The sequence below is a fragment of the Myotis yumanensis genome, unplaced genomic scaffold (genome assembly GCF_028538775.1).
Source record: "Myotis yumanensis isolate MYYU_CA2020_CCGP unplaced genomic scaffold, mMyoYum1.0.hap1 SCAF_1, whole genome shotgun sequence".
NCBI lineage: Eukaryota > Metazoa > Chordata > Mammalia > Chiroptera > Vespertilionidae > Myotis > Myotis yumanensis.
Genome location: NW_027223752.1, coordinates 28659503 through 28681156, shown reverse-complemented (window position 1 = coordinate 28681156; position 21654 = coordinate 28659503). Strand labels below are relative to the sequence as shown.

Sequence of the window (21654 nt, the reverse complement as noted above, 5' to 3'; positions counted from 1 at the left end):
CAGCCCCCTAGTTATAGGTATATATTTAATTTGATAAGACTTTCACATCTTGATAGCACTTTCTATGTTGTTAGTTTTTTTTGTTTTGTTTTTTTTAATCCTTACCCAAGGAGTGAGGATTCTCTTCCCCTCCCCCCACCCCCCCCCCCCCCCGCCCCCCGGCGATTTTTAGAGAGAGTGGAAGGGAGGGGAGGGGGGGGAGGACAGAGAGAGAGAAACATCGATTGGATGCCTCCCACTGGAGCACCAGCAGGGCTGGGGATTGAACCTTCAACTGAGGTACGTGCCCTTGACCGGAAATTGAACCCATGACCCTTCAGTCCACAGGCTGATGCTCTAAGGATTGAGCAAAACTGGCCAGAACTATTTTTTATACTGAGAACCCACATAGGCTTTTGTTTTTGGTTTCTTTGGTGTAAGTCATTGTGGTTTTCATTCTTTTCTCTTTTTATTTGTTTGTTTGTTTCAAATGACTAGCTAACAAATGTATCTAATACCTTAGGGGCAAACTCAGGATTAACATCCTTCGGAACTCTTAACAAGGGCAGAAAACTTAGTACTTGTTTATTTGATTTTCGATAATGATTTACAACAAAATAACAATTGAAATCTTAACTTCTAAGCAATAATTCCCTTATCCAAAGACCTTCATGTTTTAACATTAAAAGACTAATCAATAAAACTGGGTATTCTGCTAAATTTAGAGGTGTCTGCCACATGCTATTTCTAGTTCATTATATTGCAGGTGAATTCGTTGACCAAAATTGATTTACTTTGATTTGAAAGGAATTTGTTGTGGAGGTAAAGCTATGGGAATGGTTGAGGGGAAAGTGACATATGGTCCCCAGGTGAACAAGAATATAATTATTGTCCTTGTTGAGAAACACTTGAAAATATAAATTTATTTTTTTCAATGTCATATTATACTCCCATAGACTATCCCTATTAATAACAAAGAGGTAGCCTTTCTTATATTTCATGCTCTGAAGATCTTATGTATTAAACTCTCCAAAGCAAATCTATTCCTCAACCTACTCCCTTCCCCTCCAGTCCCTCCAACACACACATGGAAGCTAGACCTAGACCCCCTTGGGATTTCCAGTTTACTCTGGACGAGCCCCTCATCCCAACCTTGGAGGAACAGTGAGTAGAAAGCACTCAGTGATGGCATATGTGAGGATTGTAAACAAAGTTTGTGTTGGGCCCCAATCTTCGCTGATGTAATTTTGGCTAGAGTGTCAGAAGGCCGATCAGCTGAAGTAACCAAAATCTCCCCTGAAAGAAAACAGAGCGGCTGCACTTAGCCGCCGAAGTGAAAAGCATGTGTCTCTGGTTCCTCCGGCTGCCACACTGGACTTACCAGATTTCCTGGTCTCCTACCAAGACCACCAGTCAGCAGTCAGGTGGGTTCTTCGGCGATGTCGCTGAGGAGCTGTGTACTGTGTGCGAGGATTTCTCTTTCCCACTGAACATCTGGGCTTGTCCTAGCCTGTCTATGCCAAGCTCCATTGGCCCTCACTCATTTGTTCTGGGCCTCTGCCATTCTCGTCTCGTAGTTGAGAAAAGCATGACCTTAAAATCTGGTCTCAAAAGTTCCTTTGTAGGATTTATCTATTTCCTGCTCTGGAGGCTCTTGCACACCAGAAATATTAGTTGCCATAGCAAAAGCCATACTTTTGCACTAACTGATAAGTATGTTCTTATGAGCCTCCAAGGCAGAAAAACTTCTCTACATTAATACAAAGACTCTTGTGAAGATTCAATATTTTTCCTGTCCATTCCCCAAGGAAGTTGTTTATAAAGTTCAAAGATCCATATGTGTGTAGGAAACCTGACTTTTCTATTATTGTTTGAGTTTCCCTTGTGGAAATAATGAGAAGATAAATAGGACTCTCCATTTCTAATTCTTTTAATAGAAAAAATCTCATGTACTGTTTTAGAAGGAATCCTTATTCAGTGACTATATGGTTCATGGGCTTTATTTTTCTTAGCCATCCTACTAGAAGGATCCTCAAAAGCCACTTTGAGAGAGGCAAGTACACGTTTGCTAGGCTTGCCATTCTGCCTCATAACGGTATGCTGTTTTGGATTTCTATAGCAAAGTGCAGGCCCGAATAGCATTCTCTGCCTATCTCCAGCATGTCCAAATCCGCCTGATGAAAGACAGCGGAGGTCAAACGTTCAGTGCCAGTTGGGCTGCCAAGGAAGATGAACAGATGGTGAGGCTCTTCTGTTGGAACTTTTTACTTTCCCTTTTCCTTTTCTCTCTCCCCTCCCTTTTTTTTCTGTTAGGGTGAAGAGCAATCTATTCTTCTGGTCAATGAATTATTTCAGATCTGGTGTATAGATTTCTCTTACTTTAATGTGAAGTAAGTCTTTGTTCTGGGGCCATATTCATCATACTTAGGGGTTGAGGGCATCAATTTATTTCATTTCGAAAATGGAAATTGACTGCTGAGTAGATGTCAGGTCCTGTGCAAAGCCCTTGAAAAGAATAACAATTAGAATCTTTTCTCAAGGAAGTTTATGTTTTATGAACTCTTTGAGGGAGTCACTATCCTCCCATTTTATAGATGAGGAAACAAAGACCTAGAGAAGGGAGGTAACTGCCTGTTGCCTGTCCCACAGCTTGTATGTGGTGAACCGGAACTGGAACCCGGATGTTATCATTGTCCACTATTTGCTCTTCCATTGTTTCCATGAGTCATAGGCATTTATTTTTCTGTCCTCAGGTGTCAAGTTAGCTCTCTGAAAGTTAACGCTTTATCATAGGCCTTCTGAGAGTATAAACTCCTCCATTTTAACATTTTTTCTTTACTGGTTGTAGCTTTATAAAATTCTTAGATTACTGGAAACAAACTATGTAATAATTTTTACTGTGTATCAGTCATTTGAACATGCCTAGAATTTAATATTCTAGCAAGGTTTTTCCTTTTGGATCAGAATGAACTTAAGTTTCTTTGGCAAAGTCAGTGTTTATGGAAGAAGCTACAGCCCTTCCGTAGCCATTTTAACCACAGGGATCTGTCAACAAAAAAGAGAGGGACCTTTAAGTCTTAGAAAGTTGTATCCTTTGTCCAGCTCACTGGTGTCCCTACTGTAATTTCCAGTTCTCCACATTCAAGAGGCATACAGTATGGCCAGTTTATTATGAAAACATGATGGCTGTCTCAGAAAACAACTTGTGAATTTAAAGTAGCCACTGCAACCCAGAGATAAAACCCTGTATGTTGTGAATAATCTCCCAGCCATCAGTGGAAAATGTTAGCTCTGCTCTTTCCAAGTGGAAAATTGAAACTGCCTTTTTGAGAGTCAGTTTGTCTGCTCCACTGTGAAAAAATAATGTTTTAATATAACAGCTTAAACCACCCTATAGTACAGGGAGCAGAGTAGAGCTATGAAATCCAACCCTCTAGCTATGAGGCTATTTCTTTATACTGGAATAAATTGGCACCAAAGGACAATGAACCAAAATCAAATAGAAAAAACCAAAACCAAGAAGAAGAAAAAATAGCTCAGAAGAGAATAACTACTCAACTGTTGGCTTGGAATTCACACAGGATTTCTATTTAGGATCATCACTGCAAAATTTAATACCAGTTCTGTGCATTTATTTTTAAAAATATATCTAGGAAGCAAACCCTGACCCCTGCCCTGAGGATTGTGCAGTGGTCTTGTTTATGAAGAAGGTAGGTGTAGAATTGTCTCTCTGGTCCAGGTTAGGGTTAGAGGTTCTTTATCACATAACTCACAGAAGGCACATCAGTATACGGTTCCAACATCTGTCAGCTTAAGGCAATTTTATTGTGTTTGGCAGAGGAGGGAAGGAACAGCAATCTTTAAGGCGTGTGACCTTGCAAATCTTTCTTTGAAGCATCTATGATGTTATGAATGATCTGATTGGTGTGTGTTCAGATGTCAAATCCTTTCTTCCATTTAAGTGAGATGCATTCTTTCTTCCCCTGAATGACCCTCCACTGAGCTCTGCTTGCCAGTCCGTAATTCTAAAGACTCCCTTATCCTTGGGACAGAAAAAAACACATCACCTTTCAAGCCTAGTAAGAGTTCTTTCTTTCCCTCTGTTCCCTTTCCTTCTGTTCCCCTTTCTCTCCTGAAAGTGTGATTTTGGTATTATCTCATACTGTTTCCATCTAGGGCCATGTCTTGGTCATGGTTCTTTCCATCTCCAGCCTCTTGGACGCTCTGGGCATGGGACTCTTTCCTCTCTCAACGTCCATGACACTATTTTCTCTTGGGTTTCTTTCTGCATTTATGATGTTTCTACCATGGGGTTGTGTGTGTGATCTGGGTAGTTTTTGTTTTGTTTATCTGATCCTCTCCTCCCCCCACTTATCTCTAAGCATGACTATTTCTGTATTCTTCCTCTACCTTCTCACCTTTGATATTTTCATCTGCTCTCATGGTTTGTTTCCACAACTTATCTTTGAATGCCACTTTCCCTAAATAGCTTTCTCTGATCACCCTATTAGAAGTGAAATCTGCACTTTAAATTGTTATAATACTATTTGTATATGACTTATGGTAGTTTTACAGCTATTGCTTTATTGCACAATTATCGATTTTGATTTTCCAATTGCCAGCTTATTAAGAGAAGAGAATGCATTTCCTTTGTTTTATGTCTTCCTGTATCCTTCCTACACCTAACATGTTTGCTCTAGGTCTTACTTGTTGAAATGTATAGTTTGCTTTTTTCCACTTCTCTGTTGTATAATCCCTTGATAGCTTGTTTTCTGTTGCTTAGCACAATCCCTGCTTTCCCCCCACAATGACTCTTAATTCATAGGAGCTAGTGGTTCGTTTCCTCAAGCGAGCATCAGGTAACCTCCAGCACTCACTGAGGATGGTGTTACCCAGCCGACGATTGGCACTTCTGGAACGCAGGAGAATCCTGGCCCATCAGCTGGGTGACTTTATCATTGTGTACAACAAGGTAGGTGGTTTGTCTGTTAGCCTTTGCTTTAGATTGCCGCGCGCTGTCAGAAACAGTCTAGAAGCCTCTGTCCCACTGGGTGGCGAAGTCCTTCTCTTTTCTAGCCTCATTACCCCATGTGTGACTGTTACAGAGAGCAGGACCTCATTCCTTAACCCAGTTGGGCAGAAAGGCTACTTATTTATTACTTCTGAGGGCCCCAGTGGCCATAGTTAACTCTTGTCACAAGGCATATTCCTTTCAGGCACTGTTGTACCTGAGATGACTCCCGGGCTGTGTGAATTTGCATTGTCCGATGGTGCCTGTAGACAGTGGTGAATTGACTATTTGAGAGCTAATTTGAACTGTGGATTTAGTATAATTATAGTCTTCTTTCCTGAGAGAGTTATACTTTGTTCTCTAGAACATTTAACCAGTGGCATCATTTTACAATGAAGCCCGGGAAATACATTATTTGGTTAGATTACTTTGTAAAGCATCTTTTATCCAAGGGTCTCAGACTGCTTTAGAAATATATTTTTTTGCCTATAAAACATATGGTCATTTTACAAAAGGAAAAGCTGAGGCCTGAAATTCTAAATGGCTTTTTAAAAGATGCGTGGAGTGATTGGTGGTACATTAACATAACTGAATCCATAGCCCACGACTTTTTCCAGATCTGTTCAGAATTTTGGTATGTCTTGTATAAATGAAGGATTTATTCAGTTTGGGTGCTGGTTGGTATAGGAGTATCTTCAAAGACCTATCTTTCTTCTCCCTAATTGTAACAAAATGCAGTCTCTATTGTCATACTGTTGAAGCTGTAAGTATGGCCATAGACATTAGTAAAATCCTATTAAAAGCCCTTTTCTCAGTGGGCTCTGTGAATAGAAAGTAAAAACGTGATAACAACTTACATTTATTCTGCAATTTTTATTTGGAAATTTCACAATGTTTCATGAAATAATGGCAGAAAGCAATGTATCATATCGATGGGTGGCAGAAGTCCATAGAGGAATTAAATGTCTTTACTAAGCTGTGAAACCAGATGATGAAATGTGCATTTATCGGAAGTCGGTTTTATCTTGTTGTTTTTCTGTGGGGGTTGGGGACTGGGTAGGAAACAGACCAGATGGCTGAAAAGAAATCGAAGAAGAAACTTGAGGAAGAGGAGGAAGATGGGGTGAATGCAGAAAATTTTCAGGAGTTCATTAAACAAGCAAGGTAGAAGACATTTTTGAAGAATTAAAACTCTTGTTCCGTTTTCCATATGCCCCATTGAATTCCCAATATTCCCTTGTTCCTAACATATGGATGTGAGTAAAATCACTCTTAGAAGGAAAAAAAGAGTTTCTTAGACTTGGCCTCTCCATATCTCAGCCAGTTATGTTGCTGTTGTCATGGTTTAGTTTATCATAACACTGCTGCTGGTTATCTGGGCTGTATTTCTAGACAGCCTTCAAAGTACACATCACTCAAAGTGCTGAGAGAGCCCTTTGGAAAATTGAAGTTAGAGGCTTCTAGTGTTTACTGGATCTGAATTTATCCCTGGCTTACTGATGCAGAGAGATGACCAAATTTTGCCTACATTGAGTGGGTTGAGGAATTGGCAATTTCTCAGCACTGTGAGGGTTACGCCTAATTTATATAAAATAGAACAAGCCCTTCATGCTTAGGGTTAGTCTTTAGGGATTGAAAATTTTAGCATTTGGCTCTCTATCTTCATACAAATTAGCAGGCCATTTTGTCCATTTACAGTATGTTTCCAAAGGAGGAGGTAACAAAGGTATTTATATTATGTATGATTTGTACTTAAAGGCCTTGGTCTAAAACAAAACAGACTTCTACACAACCACTTAAATAAAAGATAAACCATCTGTATAACTCCATTAATTAGTTTTCAACCATCAAAGTCACAGTGGAGAGAAAAGCAGTAGAAAAATCAACTCTCGGTTGATTTGTGAAGTTAAATCAGGTGGTGGTTTATCAGTCACCAGCATGGTATGATCTGTGTTTAATGCCTGTGCAGACCTAATCATAGCCTCAATATCATGTGCTTAAACATACAGCAAACACATCATTTTTTAGGAGTTCATAATCCTGTAGTTATTTTGTTGACATTCTTGGGTCTTGAGTAATATGATTGATAAAGCAGGTATAGAAACAAAGCAAGAAACAGTTTGCCACATCAACATTATAAAAATAGAGAAGAAACAAACACTAGATCATGTTTACAAAATGGTTCTTTTAAAATAAAAAGATTAATTTCTAGTTCCTCCTAGAGATCTTAAAAATCCCTAAAATATAAAAAAGAAAAGAAAAAAGCAACTTTTAAAGAAGTGATGTATATTCCACTACTTGACCTAACTTGGGAGTCAGAATGGGTTATATATACTATTAGGTGGGATATAGATTTGGAGATAAAGTATATTTATCTCTGATTGTGGACTAAATGCTGATTGTGGGAATAGGTGCTAGTGTCAGTTCCTTTATTATGCTTGGGTGGTACATGGATGCCTTTGTCAGGGTTGTTGAATTCAAACACCTGCAGGAGTCAGGCGGGGAAACATAAATTGTGAAGTGGGCAGAGGCTAAGATAGGCAGTATAAAGCAAGCCTGTATTCTGACCAACCTTAACCGTTCCCTGTCAGTAACCTGTGAAGGCCAAATAAAACACTGACAGGCAGAGGCAGCCTCCGCCCTGGGTCTTTGATAGTTACTTAAGCCTTTATCTTGTGCCACTTCAGAGACCCTAGGGTTCACCCTGAAATGCATAGACGCCATTTCCTAGGTTGTCACTACAGTGTGTGCTGAAGACGGGATATAGGTTCTTTGTGAGAATGCAGGAATATTTTGCTCATTTGAAGGCTTCTTATCTGGAACATAGCCAGGCTCCAGGGGAAAAATGCAAAAAAGCCATTGAGAGGCTGCTGTAGATGTTACAGAATCCATGTATAACACATGGACTGGAAGAATCGTAAGGGCTTTCATCTATTTCCTTATAGTTTTATTTTGTGGGTATTCACAAGGTGCATATAATTTCAATATTTGAAGTGACCTAGAGAACATCTAGTTCATTCTCCTTCATTGTATAGATAGATGGTCAGGGAACTCTTCCAAGGTTACAGTGGTGGGTCTCCTTTGTGCTGACATAGACCAATGTCAGTGGCTCTTTTAGTGAGTATACCTCAATTATCCAGAAGTGGGGTGGGCAGACTATAAAGGGCCAGAGAAGAAATACTTCAGATTTGGAGGGCTGCATGGAGTCTTTATAAAGCATATTCTTTAAAAATATAAAAACCATGCTTAATTGGGAGCCATACGGAAACAGGCTGCTGGTCAGGTGGATCCCTGATCTAGAACAGTCTGTAGTTGGTGGGTCCCTGATCCAGAACATGGCTGTCCAATAGAACTTTCTGTGTTGTAGTTACTGATTACTTGAAATGTGGCTAGTGTAACTAAGGAAAAGAATCTTTAAATTTATTCATTTTAACTCTTTAAATTTAAATAATCACTTATAAGGTAGTGGCTACCATATTGGACAGTGCAGATCTAGAAAATTCACTGTGGAAGGAATAAAGCTTGAAACTTTTAGATTGCTTTACTTATATTGTATTTAACCATCTATTAGTCAGGAGTGTTCAGCTTGTCTTTTCATTTTCCCATTCTCCAGCTTACTCCATTTTTGTAATAAAATCTGGTGGGAAGATTTTCCAGAACAGCTTCCAGTTCTGACCATCCTTTCTCTCCTCATTGCAGTGAGGCTGAACTGGAGGAGGTGTTGACTTTTTATACCCAAAAAAACAAGTCTGCAAGCGTCTTCCTGGGGACTCACTCCAAAGGCTCTAAAAATAGCAACAGTTATTCTGATAGCGGAGCAAAGGGTGGTAAGTATGTTGGTTAATTCATGAAAAATAAGAAGAACAAGTGGAAAAATAAGAGATCTGCAAAGGAGAGCCAAGAATAATGTGCTGTCTAAGCAATGGTAGACGCCACGGTGGTGACATGTTACAGTGCCAGATGGGGGAGAAGGAGGCATTACATTACATTTTTGTGCTAAAGGCAGAAGAGGGACAGGAACTGATTTTTTATGATAATTAACAGCAGAGAGCTTTTCAAGACAAATTAGTAGCCAACATTTAGTGATAGATCCTATTAATCTGCTGGACATGATCTTATTTTTTTACTTCCAAAAATCATATGGAGTAGGTGCTATTTTAAAACTTCTTTACAGATGAGAAAACGGAAGCCAAAAGAGACTGAGTAACTTGCTCAAGGATGCCCGTCACCATGCTGTGGGCCAGGAGTTTGAGCCTTCGCTTGCCTGACTCAAAGCATGTGCTCTTAATCTGTTTCTCTGCCTCTCCTAACGATATCTCACTTTTGTTACATTTTTTGCTTCCTCTAGCTCAGCGATTCTCAACCTGTGGGTCGCGACCCCTTTGGTGGTCGAACGACCCTTTCACAGGGATCACCTAAGACCATCCTGCATATCAGATATTTACATTACGATTCATAACAGTAGCAACATTACAGTTATGAAGTAGCAACGAAAATAATTTTATGGTTGGGTCACAACATGAGGAATTGTATTTAAAGGGCCAGAAGGTTGAGAACCACTGCTCTAGCTCATCACCATTGGCATTAGGGGTAGGAGAATTCTTTGTTGTGTAGGACTGTTCCATACCTAGTGGGATGTTTAATATCCTTAATTCCATTCACTATATTCCATTAAATTTTTTCAGTCATTATAGTAACTCAGAATGTTTCCACATGTTTCTAAAAGTTTTCAATGTTAGCAAACTCCATGATTGGGAATTTTGGAATTGATGTGGATCAAAGTATCTAGGTCACGTCACATGATAAAAAAAAAGTAGCAGTGATATTCTGTTATAAACAGAGCTCTGTGCTTTAAATGTAAGATTCATTTAAAATGTAGATGAAAGTGTAAGATATAGTACTCAATAAACTAATTTTGTCAAGGAGTTAAATGGCAGATTCAAAGGTGGAGTTTTTTCCTGTTCTTTAGGCTGCGGTCGTCTAATATGACAATGGCCAGGATAATTGGCCGTTTAAAATGTGAGTTTTTTCCCCCCAGAAAAGCAGTGTTAATGTTTTAAAAACTTTTTAGGTTCTGAGGCTAGTCCACAAAAGCCTACTTAGCTCACTGTATCACTGAATTATTCTATTACTAGACATTCTTCTGAGTTCAGTTCTCCTCTTGAGCTTTCTTAACTTACCTAAGTCTTGAAGCTAGTTTATTCATCTGTTCATTCACTCCTTCTAAATATTTTTATTGAGCATCTATTATGTGTCAGACATTGTGATAGTTGTAGGTATGCAATGACCAGAACTGTCTGTCATACTCCTTCACTTTATGTAACATTTATTGTCTTTGGATGAAGTTGGAGGAATAAGTACAGGAAGAAGGTTGGTGGAAGTGTTGGGGAAGGGAGGCTCGGAAGTTCTCATATTGAGGTTGGGGTAGAGAAAAGTGTGTTAACCCAAGTAGGTGAGGGCCTAGGTTGCAATTCAGAATATAACTTCTCCCCTGGCAGTAATGGGGAAGCCCTAACAAAATGTACTGGCAGCATTATCCCTATTTGTATAAATGGGTCCTTGGGAATTCTGGAGTTTGTGTGTTAAGGACTACCTTTATATAAGAAGATCTATACCTGTCTATACCTATCAAGAGTAATCAGAGGATGCCCTAGCCGGTTCGGTTCAGAGGTTAGAGTGTTGGCCCATGGACTGAAGGGTGGCTAGTTTGATATTCTGGTCAAGGTCTCATAGCTCGGTCAGGGCACATAATCAATCGGAGGGGGAAATCTTGGGTGAGGATTAACAAAAAAGAAGAAGAAGAAGAAGAAGAAGAAGAAGAAGAAGAAGAACCACCAGAGGGGCAAAAGGAAGGCCTCAACCAAGGAAACAGCATTATGACATTTGCTAATTTCTGGACTCATTTCAAACATGAGCACACAAATGTGTGATAGTGTGACCATGGCTGATGGAGAGGAGAATTCATGTGTCCTAATTCTTTCATTTTGAAAGATCTGTAAAATGACCTTTCTTAAGTTTTTCTATGAGCCTAGCCCTTGAGAAAGATTATGGCATATTCCCCTAAGTATATGAATAGTTCTGGCTGTCCTTTTTCAGAATTCTGTGGCAGAAAAAAAAACACTAATTTGAGTGGAAATTTATTAGAGTTTTTATTTTGTTGTTGAATACACTGATCAGCCTATCTCAAGTAAACTCACTTAGCTTATTGAAGTAAAGCCAAGGAGTTTAAGATACAGAGCTATTGGAATATCTAGGTGTCCGGCCAGCAAATATCAGGGCTGTTCTTTCTGTCTCTTGGTGGTTGCCCTGCTCCATACAAATTATGACCTCTTCGTTCCAGAGGGTACCACCGGCCTGCTTGGTCTCTTGTTCCCATAGTCTGAGTTCTTGGCAGAGGCATCTGACTGTCCTTATTTTCTTTTCCAAGCATGTCCTAGCTTGCTGGCAGTCCACGGATGGCTGTCTGGGATTTAAATGTCTTTCCCTGGTTCCGTTAGCAGGAGCTGGGCTTGGGGGTCATTGGGAATCATTTGGTTGGTTGCCCACTCTAGAGAGAAGTGGGTCTGGCCATCCTTGGGAAAGTGTGGTTGAGATAAGATTGGTTCCTAGGGTTAGTTTATAGTTGTTTTATGTTTTTGTAAACAAAATTGTATGTACTGATGCCCTAGCATTAGTAGGAGAGCCTAAGGTTAGTATTTTGGTCAGTATTTATCTTTTATTTCAGATCATCCTGAGACAATGGAAGACGTGAAAATAAAGCAGCCCAAACAGCAACAGGCAACAGAAATTCACTCTGATAAATTATCTCGTGAGTGACTTCAGACTACATAGACTTGCTGCTCACTGATAGATCCATAAAAGGGAAAAAGTCCTCAGATATTAAATGATTTGAGAGCAGGAGACATTACCCCAAAGAAGTTCCTTTTCCCTCAGAATTTCCTCTATAATCTACTGAGAACCTGTTTTCCTTCCAAGGAATTTCTCACTTTAGTGTTTAGAAATTCTGAGCACTTTTCTAGGTTGAAAAGCAGAAGAAAGGTGTTAGCTGTCACTACCAGAAACTTTGTCTGATGCCCTAACATTTGTAAAACTTCTGCGCTGGTTAATGGAGCTAGTCCCAACTCCAGCTTTGAGAAAGAACTAAAAGCAAACTCTTTCTGTTGCCAGCTTATCTCCGCAGGCAAAATTTATTAAATTCATGATGAGTACTCACTAAAGTCTGTATTTTTCATGGTTTCTGTTTCATGATCAGATTATGTTGATGCTTAAATATGTTTACTTCATGCTTTATTGTGATTATATGCCAGTTTTTCTTAAAATGATCTATTTTTTTGTTTTGTCTTGTTTTTGTTTTAATAGGACTTACCACTTCAGCAGAAAAAGAGACTAAATTAGTCTTTACAAATCCTTCCTCTGCTTCTTTTTCTGGTCCTGCTGCTAATCTTCTGCAGAAAGTTCCCAACACCCATTTGTCATCTATTGTTACAACCTCTGACCTCGCACCAGGGCCTGGTCACCAAGCTTCTTTATCTCAGATTCCTCCAGCCATCCCCAGCATGCCTCACCAGCCAACAGTGTTGCTGAGCACAGTCCCTGACAGTGCTTCTCCCTCCATTCATCCTGGGACACAGAACGTACTAAGCCCCGCTGGCCAGCCACGCTGTCGATCAGGCAGTTACACCATTGGCCCCTTTTCCTCTTTCCAGAGTGCTGCACACATCTATAGCCAGAAGCTGTCTCGTCCCTCTTCAGCAAAGGCAGGTGAGTGGGAAAATGAAAGGCAGCCTGCAGTGTCAGCTCCTCCCAGCCCCAGTAAGAAGAGAATGTCGTCTTTTCCCTTTGCCTTTTTTTTTGTTGAAAGGTAAAGGACATGCTGTATTGTTCTGATATAACCAAGGAAGAGTCTTGCATTTGGTCCAGTGGCATTCATTCATTGATACAAAATAAAGCAGAATTTCTTTTAGGTGCTGGGATAAAGAAATGAATAAGACAGGGCTTCTATTTAGTAGGAGCTTACAATCTAGTTAAAAGATTTCCCTGCCAGGCCAGTGTGGCTCAGTGATTGAGCATTCACCCATGAACCACGAGGTCACGATTCAATTCCCGGTCAGGACAAATGCCTGGGTTGTGGGCTCAATCCCCAGTAGGGGGTGTGCAGGAGGCAGCTAATCAATGATTCTCACCATTGATGTTTCTATCTCTCTCCCTTTCTCTTCCATCATGAAATAAAAAATATACATACATATACATGAGATTTCCCATCATAGATAATCATAGATCTATGAGTGTGCTATGTGCATTCTTTCTGATTCAAATAGTTATTCCTGACATCAGACAAATTAGTATTATTTTATTTTTTAATGTATTTAAAGTCAAGTATGACCTGAATAAATAACCAAAGAATTCTTAAGATAGGATATCTAATTTTATTTTATTTTTATTTTATTTTTATTGTTGACATTATTACAGATGTCTAAGGTATCTAATTTTATTTATTTATTTATTTAGGGTATCTACTTTTAAATGAAGTAGACCCATTTTATCATTCAAGTTTTTCTCTTTTTCTTTTTTTAGTTTTTTTTTTTTTTAATATATATTTTTAATTGATTTTTAGATAGAGAGTAAAGCAGAGGGAGAGACAAAGAGAAACATGCCCCCTACTGGGGATGGAACCCGTAACCCGGGCATTTGCCCTGACCAGGAATCAAACCAGCAACCTTTCAATGCATGGGACAACGCCCAACCAAATGAATGGTGGTTTCTGTGAATGGCTTCTTTCACTTACCATAATCTTTTCATGACTCATCCATATTGTAGTATGTATTGGTATTTCATTTATTTTTATGGTTGAATAATATCCCATGGGATAGATGTACCACATTTTTTATCTATTTATTTCACTTTTTGGCTATTATGAATAATGTTTCTATGAACATTCATGTACAAGTTTTTGTGTGAACCTGTGTTTCCAGTTCTGTTGGATGTAAGCTTGGGTTACATGGTAACTTTATAGTTCCACTTTTTGAGGAACTTCCGGCCTGTTTCCAAAGGGACTGTACCGTTTCACCACCAGCAGTGTGTGAAGGTGTCAGTTTCTCCACATCCTTGCCAACACTTACTGTGTTCTGTATTTTTTTATTTTACCCATCCTGGTAGGTTTGAGGTAGTGTATTTGTGTGGTCATCATTTGCATTTCTCTAGTGACTAATGATGTTGAGCATCTTTGCATGTGCGTAGTGGTCATCTATATATCTTCTTTGGGTAAGTGTCTATTCAAATACTTTGCCCATTTTAAAATTGGGATATTGTCTTTTTGTTGAGTTGTAAGTGTTCTTTTTATATTTTCAGGTACAAGTCCTTTGTCAGATACTTTATTCACAAAGGTTTTCTCATATTCTGTTGGCCATGTTTTCATTTCCTTGAAGCATAAAAGTTTTAAATTTTAATGAACTCTAATTTACATATTTTCTTTTCTTCCTTGTGTTTTTGGTATCATATCTGGAAAAACTGTTGCCTAACCCAAGGTTACAAAGATTTATACAGGGTGGGGCAAAAGTAGGTTTATAGTTGTGAGTACATGAAATACAGCTTATTCTTGTAATATTATTTATTAATTATATTATTTTCCCTACTAACAACTGTAAATCTACTTTTGCCTCACCCTGTATATATGTTTCTCTAAGAGTTTTATATATAGGCTGTTACATGTAGGTCTTTTATCCATTTTGAGTTCATTTTTATGCATGATATGGTATAAGAGTCTAACTTCATTTTTTTTGCATGTGGATATTCAGTTGTCCCTTTCCATTTGTTGAAAGAGTATCATTTCCATGTTGAATTGCTTTGGCAATCCTAGCAAAATTCCTTTACTCAAAAATGTAAGGGTTTATTTCTAGATTTTCGGTTCTATTCCACTGATACATACATCTGTCCTTATGTCAGTACCACATTGTCTGTAGCATTGTAGTAAATTTGAAATCACCAAGGATGGTTCTTCCAATTTTGTTCCTTTTTATATTGTTTAGTCTATTTTTGGATCTCCTGCACTTTCATATAAACTTTAGGATAACCTTGTCAGTTTTTGTAAAACCAGACAGGTGGGATTTTGATAGGTATTGAATTTAATCTGGAGATTAGTTTGGGGAAAATCTTAACATCAGTCAGTTTTTAAATGCTTTAGTGTTATCCATGTTAATGTGAGTGACAGCTAAACTATGTTTTGTAAATAGCCAATCTGTTTCCTTTTTGTTTGTTGGTTTGTTTGTTTTGTTAATCCTCACCCAAGGGTATTTCCCCTATTTTTTTTTAGAGATAATGGAAGGGAGGGACAGGGGAGAGAGAGGAGAGAAACATTGATGTAAGAGAGACACATTGGTTAGTTGCCTCCCATACAAGGATTGAACCTTAACCAGGAATTGAACCCGAGGCCCTTCAGTGCACGGGCTGACAATCTAACCACAGAGCACACCAGCCAGGGCACCAATCTGTTTCTTAATCAGTATCTGATTTCAAATGAAACGAATATTAAATATGTGGCTTGAATTAGAAATATTAAGTGGGTTATTTTAATAAGTCATAAATATGAATATGTGTCTGTGCTAACTCTATGTGATTATTATTATGATTTAATCTTCTAAAATCAGTAATAATAATAATAATGTTCTGATTTGAACTTTTTTCTCTCATGTGAGAAATTCAGTAATGTCAGTGTCTCCAATACCCTGTGTTATCATCAAAACTTGTTTTTTCACCCTCCTTTTTTTTTTTTTTCTCAGGTATAGGGAAACAAGAAGCTCTAGTCAGTTCAAAAATGTTTTCTAATTTCTATTGTGATTTCTTTTACCCATGGATTGATTATATTTATTATTTAGTTTTTATATAATTGGCATTCTCTACTTTTCCTAATTGGCTTTTAACTTCTTTCCACTGTAGTCAAGAACATACTCTGAATGGCTTAAATAGTATAAACAACAATATATAGTCAGCAACAATACAGTAGACAGCAATAATAGCCTGTCAGTGATGCGAGTCAAATTTTTCTGTGGTTATTGAGTAGTTGGGGAATGAGATTAATATATTATTAAACTTTAGACTTTTTATTTTTTAAATTTGCTTTAATTACAGTTGATATACAATATTAATTTCAGGTGTACAACATAGTGATTCAGCATTTATATATTTTGCAAAGTGATCACAATGCTACTCCTAGGCATATACACAAGAGTTCTTCCACATATGCACCAGGAGACGTATGCAGGATGTATGCCGCGCCGTCTATAATAGCAATGAGCTTGAAACAACTAGGATATCTAATGGGGGAATAGAAAAAGAACTTGTAGTGTACTTGCAAAATGGAATACCAAGCAGCAGATAAAATTAATAAATTTTAGCTATACTTAGAAAGGATGAATCTTGGGCGTATGGTAATGAATAACAAAAGCAAGTCCAAGGAAACCACTACAGTAAGGTTTACATTTTTGTAGAACTCAAAAACAAGCAAAATTAACTGGTGTTGAGTATGTGTACACACAAATGCATACATAAATACATAATATAAAGTTACATTTTTTAAAAGGAAGGGAATACATGATAAAGGGAGGCAAGGGACCAGGACCACCTGGGTTGATGCACATTTATTGGTGATATGGCCTGAGTTGATAATAAGTTCACAGGTGTTCACTATAATATGCTGTATGGGTTATACATCTGCTATAAATAATATTTTGTATGTATCCCATAATAAACAGAATATTTAGATTTTTAAAAGCAATGACACCAAATCATATATACAGAATGATCACAGTTATAGAAGCATTAGTATGACAGAAAGAAAACACATTACAGTGTTTCTACTTTTTGGATTTTTAAATTTTTTTCAATAAGATGTGTGACTTTTAGTATAGAAAAAAGTATGAACCTTGATTTTATATTAAAGAATTTCTTTCTTGCCAGAATTTCAGTGTTCAAAACTAATAGGACTCTGATCTCAGAGCTTTGTTGGAAGGATTGTGGATGACTTGACAGTGGATGCCATAGACTACGGCAAGTACAGTCACACAAGAAAAAACAAGAATTATAATCATGCATTTCGAGGCTACATTTTTGTTCAGATTAGTAAATTCTAGAATTGGTTATTTCCACTACACAGGATGAAATTCTTTCTTATGAAGCTATCATAGAGAGCAAAAACACATTAATAAATGCATGCAACAATTTGGCAGGAGGAAGAATTTTTAGGGTATAGTAAGGATTTCTTTTTATTTTTGTGAGCATTGGAAGATAGTGTCTTCTCCTTATGTTGTCAGTAAAGTAATCTGGCTGAGGTTTCTCTGTCACCATCTTGTTTTAATTTTATTTTTACATGTGTAAAAACTTTTTTTTTAGCAGGTTCAGGCCATGCAAATAAGCAGCATTCAGGAGTAGCCAAAATGCAAAAGGAGGGAGAAGATGTTCCTTCATATAGCAGGCGGTACAACCAAAGCATGGTTACAGCTGAACTTCAGCGGCTAGCCGAGAAGCAGGCGGCGAGGCAATACTCGCCCTCCACTCACATCAGCCTCCTCACCCAGCAGGTACGCACGGTTTGGGGTGCCAGAGGGCTCTTCGGAGCTGACACGGGAGTAATGGCAGGGTACCCTGTCCTCCTCTGTCCTTACTGATTCCTATATACTGACGCCAGTTGAATGAGTATTAGCTGGTTTTGAACTAAAGAGTTCTTCAACTTGAAAGAAAATGAGTTTCTGTTACACTTATTGCAAAGTCAAGTTGCAGCTGCTGTTGATGTACTTTATTTCATGGATCTTTAAAAATAACTTTTATAGGATCTTTTAAAATAACTTTTTAATTTGGTAACATTTTCTAGTGAATTCTAGTCTTACAAATCTTTTTACCAGAATGCCATAACATTACCTTTACTTTTCTTTTCTTTTTTATTGTACCATCCTTGATCTTGTGATCTCAGGATGTTTTATGGTTACTGATTAATGAAGTATTTCAGTACACCCTTCTCCAACACGTTATTCTCCCCATTTCACAGGTGGGGAAAACTGATGCTGAAAGAAATGATATATTTAAGGTCAACTGGAAAGCCAGCTAGGTGGAAATAGATACCAGGATTTTGGCTTTTAAGTTAAATAGATAATAACAAGCTTACAACACAATGAGATTGGGTGAAACTTTCAAGAACTTTGGGATTCTTTTTTCCCCTCCTCGCTGTGGTATTTAACTGAAAGTAGAAGCCATATCTTCTCCTTTTCCTTAAAGCAAAATGGCATCAAAGTGCTCCAAAAAAAATGATCATAACTTAACCCCACAGTTATATTTTCCTCTATCTCTGTTGTGTCAAATTCCTTAAATGGTGGCAACTCTGTAATGATATCAAGTCTAGAAAACATGAAGCTGTACTTTAAGTACATATTCAATGTAGGCAACACACTGCTCCCTGGTGGTGCCCTACTTCTCTGTGTAAAACTTAGGACCAAAATGAAAGGTAAGCTTTAGCTGTACTTCAGCGTCACCCCAGTATGGGAGAAAGTAATTGGTTTTCTTTTTCAAATCTCTAATAGTTTGAAGGAAGGAAGAGGGAGAGACCCAATGTGAAACAGAAAGTAAAGGCTCTTATAATGGCAATGTTGAGAACTGAAGGGAGTTAGATAGTTAGACTTTAGTGATAGAACAGTGGGAAGAGGAAATAGAATATCACGCCCATAGTAGAATGGGAAGGAATTTTGAAATGTGAAGTGGCTATGAGGAAGGGAGAAAGGGGCCAGTGATCTGCTACACATCTTTTCATTGGCTCATTGACTATAATATGTTTCCAATTTATAAATGAGCAGCTAGAAGCACCAAAGCATTAAAATTTTTTCTTTGCAAGTGTAGTAAAGAAACATAGCCAAGCCCTAACTGGTTTGGCTCAGTGGATGGAGTGTCGGCCTGTGGACTCAAGGGTCCCGGGTTCGATTCTGGTCAAGGGCATGTACCTTGGTTGCGGGCACATCCCCAGTAGGGGGTGTGCAGGAGGCAGCTAATCGATATTTCTCTCTCATCGATGTTTCTAACTCTCTATACCTCTCCCTTCCTCTCTGTAAAAAATCAATAAAATATATTTTTTAAAAAACATAGCCAATATTGGTATTTACATATTTTCCACTTGTGTCATTTGGTGGATTGCAAACCTTGCAGAATGACAGGATCCTGATCTTGTGGGAATCTTAGGTGAGGGTATTATAATTGGAAAGTTTTCTTTCATCAGTCCATCTTTCTCAGCTAAGAAGAATTTCAGTGCCAGTGAATTTAAAAGTCCATCAGACTCCTCTTCGTAGGGCTCTGAACTTGCCATTAGATGTCAGTCTTAGCGTTTGGAGTCTTGGTAATAGTCTGGGTAGTGCTTGGAGCAGTGCTGAGGGAGGTGCTGTAGTATCTCATAAGCAGGGTGGAGTAGTGGGAAGAGAGTTGAGTTGGCCATCTAAAGACCTGCCTTCTGTCACTGACTAGTTGTGTGATTTTGGAAAATTCACTCAACTTCTCTCAACCTCGGGTTCTTTATTTGTTGTTGGGGAAAATAGAACAGCACCATTTTCTGGAAAGTCATTTTATATTGTCCACAGTTTCAATTATTTAGCCCATTAAAGTTTTTAGTGGCAGTCCTGGCCGGGTGGCTCAGTTGGTTGGAGTGTTGTCCTGTACACCAAAAAGTTATGGGTACGATTCCCGGTCAGGGCACATACTGGGTTCAATCCCCAGTCGGGGCAGGAGGCAACCAATGTTTCTTTCTCACATTGATGTTTCTCTCTCTCTTTCTCTCTCCCTCTTTCTCTCAAATCAATAAACATTTCCTTGGGTGAGGATAAAAAAAAAGTTTTTAGTGGCATTCTCCATAAAATTTTTTTATTCAGATGTGTTTTTTTAATTTATTCATTCAAAAACATTTTATTAAGCTCTTAAGAGTGTTCCAGGCTTAGGCACCAATCTGTGGGGATGATAGAAGACAGTCCTCAGCGTGAACTAACTCCCAATCTGGTTAGTGGTGTTGGAGGACAGGGAGCCAGCAGGGACCAGCTAGGATGGAAGCTGGACGGGAAGACAAGGGCTGATTCACGGAGAGCTTTGAATGCCCCTTGCAGGAACTCACTCTTCATTTCAAAGTTGACTGGGAGCCATAGAGACCATTAGCTGGATCCCTCAGGCAGCTGGGAGGAGGATGGATGAGGCATTGTCACCCCTTTCTCTCCCTGCTCACCGGTGAAGATGCAGAGGAAGAGTAAACTAGCCAAAAGTAAAGAAGCAAAGTACTCTGACAACCCAAAAACTTGATAATAAAACTTTGAGTTACTCAGAATTTACATTAAAGGCTAGATTCTTAGGAATCCGTATAAAAACAAACCTCATTTACCTTGTCATTGCTTTTACTGCTGCTGCCATGCCTGAACTTCGTCTATGGCCTAGAACACATGAGAATATCAGACTTGCCTGACCACAGGAGTAGCCACAGTGGCCACTTCAGAAATATTTGTGCCAGCTCAAGTATGCTTGAAGTTAGAAGAGATACATGTTCTTTTGTTTTGTTTTTGTTAATCCTTCCCCAAAGATAGGTTTCATTGGTTTTTAGAGAGAGTGGAAGGGAGGGGGAGAGACAGAAAGAGAGAATCAATGTGAGAGAGATACATCAATTGGTGGCCTCCCATATGTGCCCTGACCATAGCCAGGGATCAAGCCTGCAATGGAGGTATGTGCCCTTGGGAGGTACATGCCCTTGACCAGAATTGAACCTGGGGCCCTTCAGTTAGCTGGCCAATGCACTGTCCACTGAGCCAAACCAGCTAGGGCAAGATACATATTCTTTTTTAAAAATATTTTATTGATTTTTTTACAGAGAGAAAGGGAGAGGGAGAGAGAGTTAGAAACATCGATGAAAGAGAAACATCGATCAGCTGCCTCCTGCACACCTCCTACTGGGGATGTGCCCGCAACCAAGGTACATGCCCTTGACCAGAATCGAACCTGGGACCTTTCAGTCCGCAGGCTGACGCTCTATCCACTGAGCCACACCAGCTAGGGCAAGATACATATTCTTAACGTACGATTATTCAACAAATACCTTCCAAGTCTGAACAGAAGGCAGATCCCATTTAGGTCTTTCCCTTGTCATGTGAGAGGCTGGTTATTTGGGGAGGATGGGAGCCTCTGGAAAGCAGTGTGTACTCCCTGAAAGCAAGGTTTTCCACAAGCATCTTTCCCCTGTGGTGGGGGAGCGCTGCAGTAGCTGGCAGGGCGCTGGGGTGGAGCTGGGTGTGAGGTCTCACTATCTCTGCCTCACTCAGTGCTGGGAGAGGTGTTCTTTACAACTGCGGCGCTCTGCACAGGCGCAGCCCCTGTGGTCACTGCCGGAGTGCACAGAAGAATGTGGCAAATCAGCCCAGCTCTGTGGTGAGGAGGGGAGGCAGCAAATCGGAGGGAGCCGTGGCCCTCTCTGTGCGGCGCGTGTGAGATTTCAGGACCCAGCTATCATTAGGAGCAGCTCCAGCTCTTCCCGCCTGGGAGTTTAATCAAAGGGATAACAGCAGACCACCCAGGCGAGGGCTCCGGCAGTCTCTGTTCCCCAGCCAGCCAGTGCCCGGGATGTGGCCAGGCCTCCTGGAAATGTGCTGACAGATACATAGGAGGGA

The 21654-nt window shown here is 39.3% G+C and overlaps 1 protein-coding gene across 9 annotated transcripts in view; it reads left to right on the top strand.

The window, feature by feature from the left end:
• The window catches only part of TTLL5 (tubulin tyrosine ligase like 5), a 272026-nt gene that overhangs the window by 118489 nt on the left and 131883 nt on the right, over nt 1-21654 (top strand). For 8 of the 9 annotated variants that reach the window (XM_070416253.1, XM_070416261.1, XM_070416244.1 and 5 more), the window contains 7 exons: nt 2099-2219; nt 4805-4951; nt 6051-6154; nt 8690-8817; nt 11715-11798; nt 12350-12751; nt 17375-17562. In XM_070416253.1, the coding sequence (XP_070272354.1) occupies nt 2099-2219; nt 4805-4951; nt 6051-6154; nt 8690-8817; nt 11715-11798; nt 12350-12751; nt 17375-17562 (1174 nt within the window). The remainder of the gene's footprint in view (nt 1-2098; nt 2220-4804; nt 4952-6050; nt 6155-8689; nt 8818-11714; nt 11799-12349; nt 12752-17374; nt 17563-21654) is intronic. The other variant, XM_070416235.1, reaches the window with a different exon arrangement.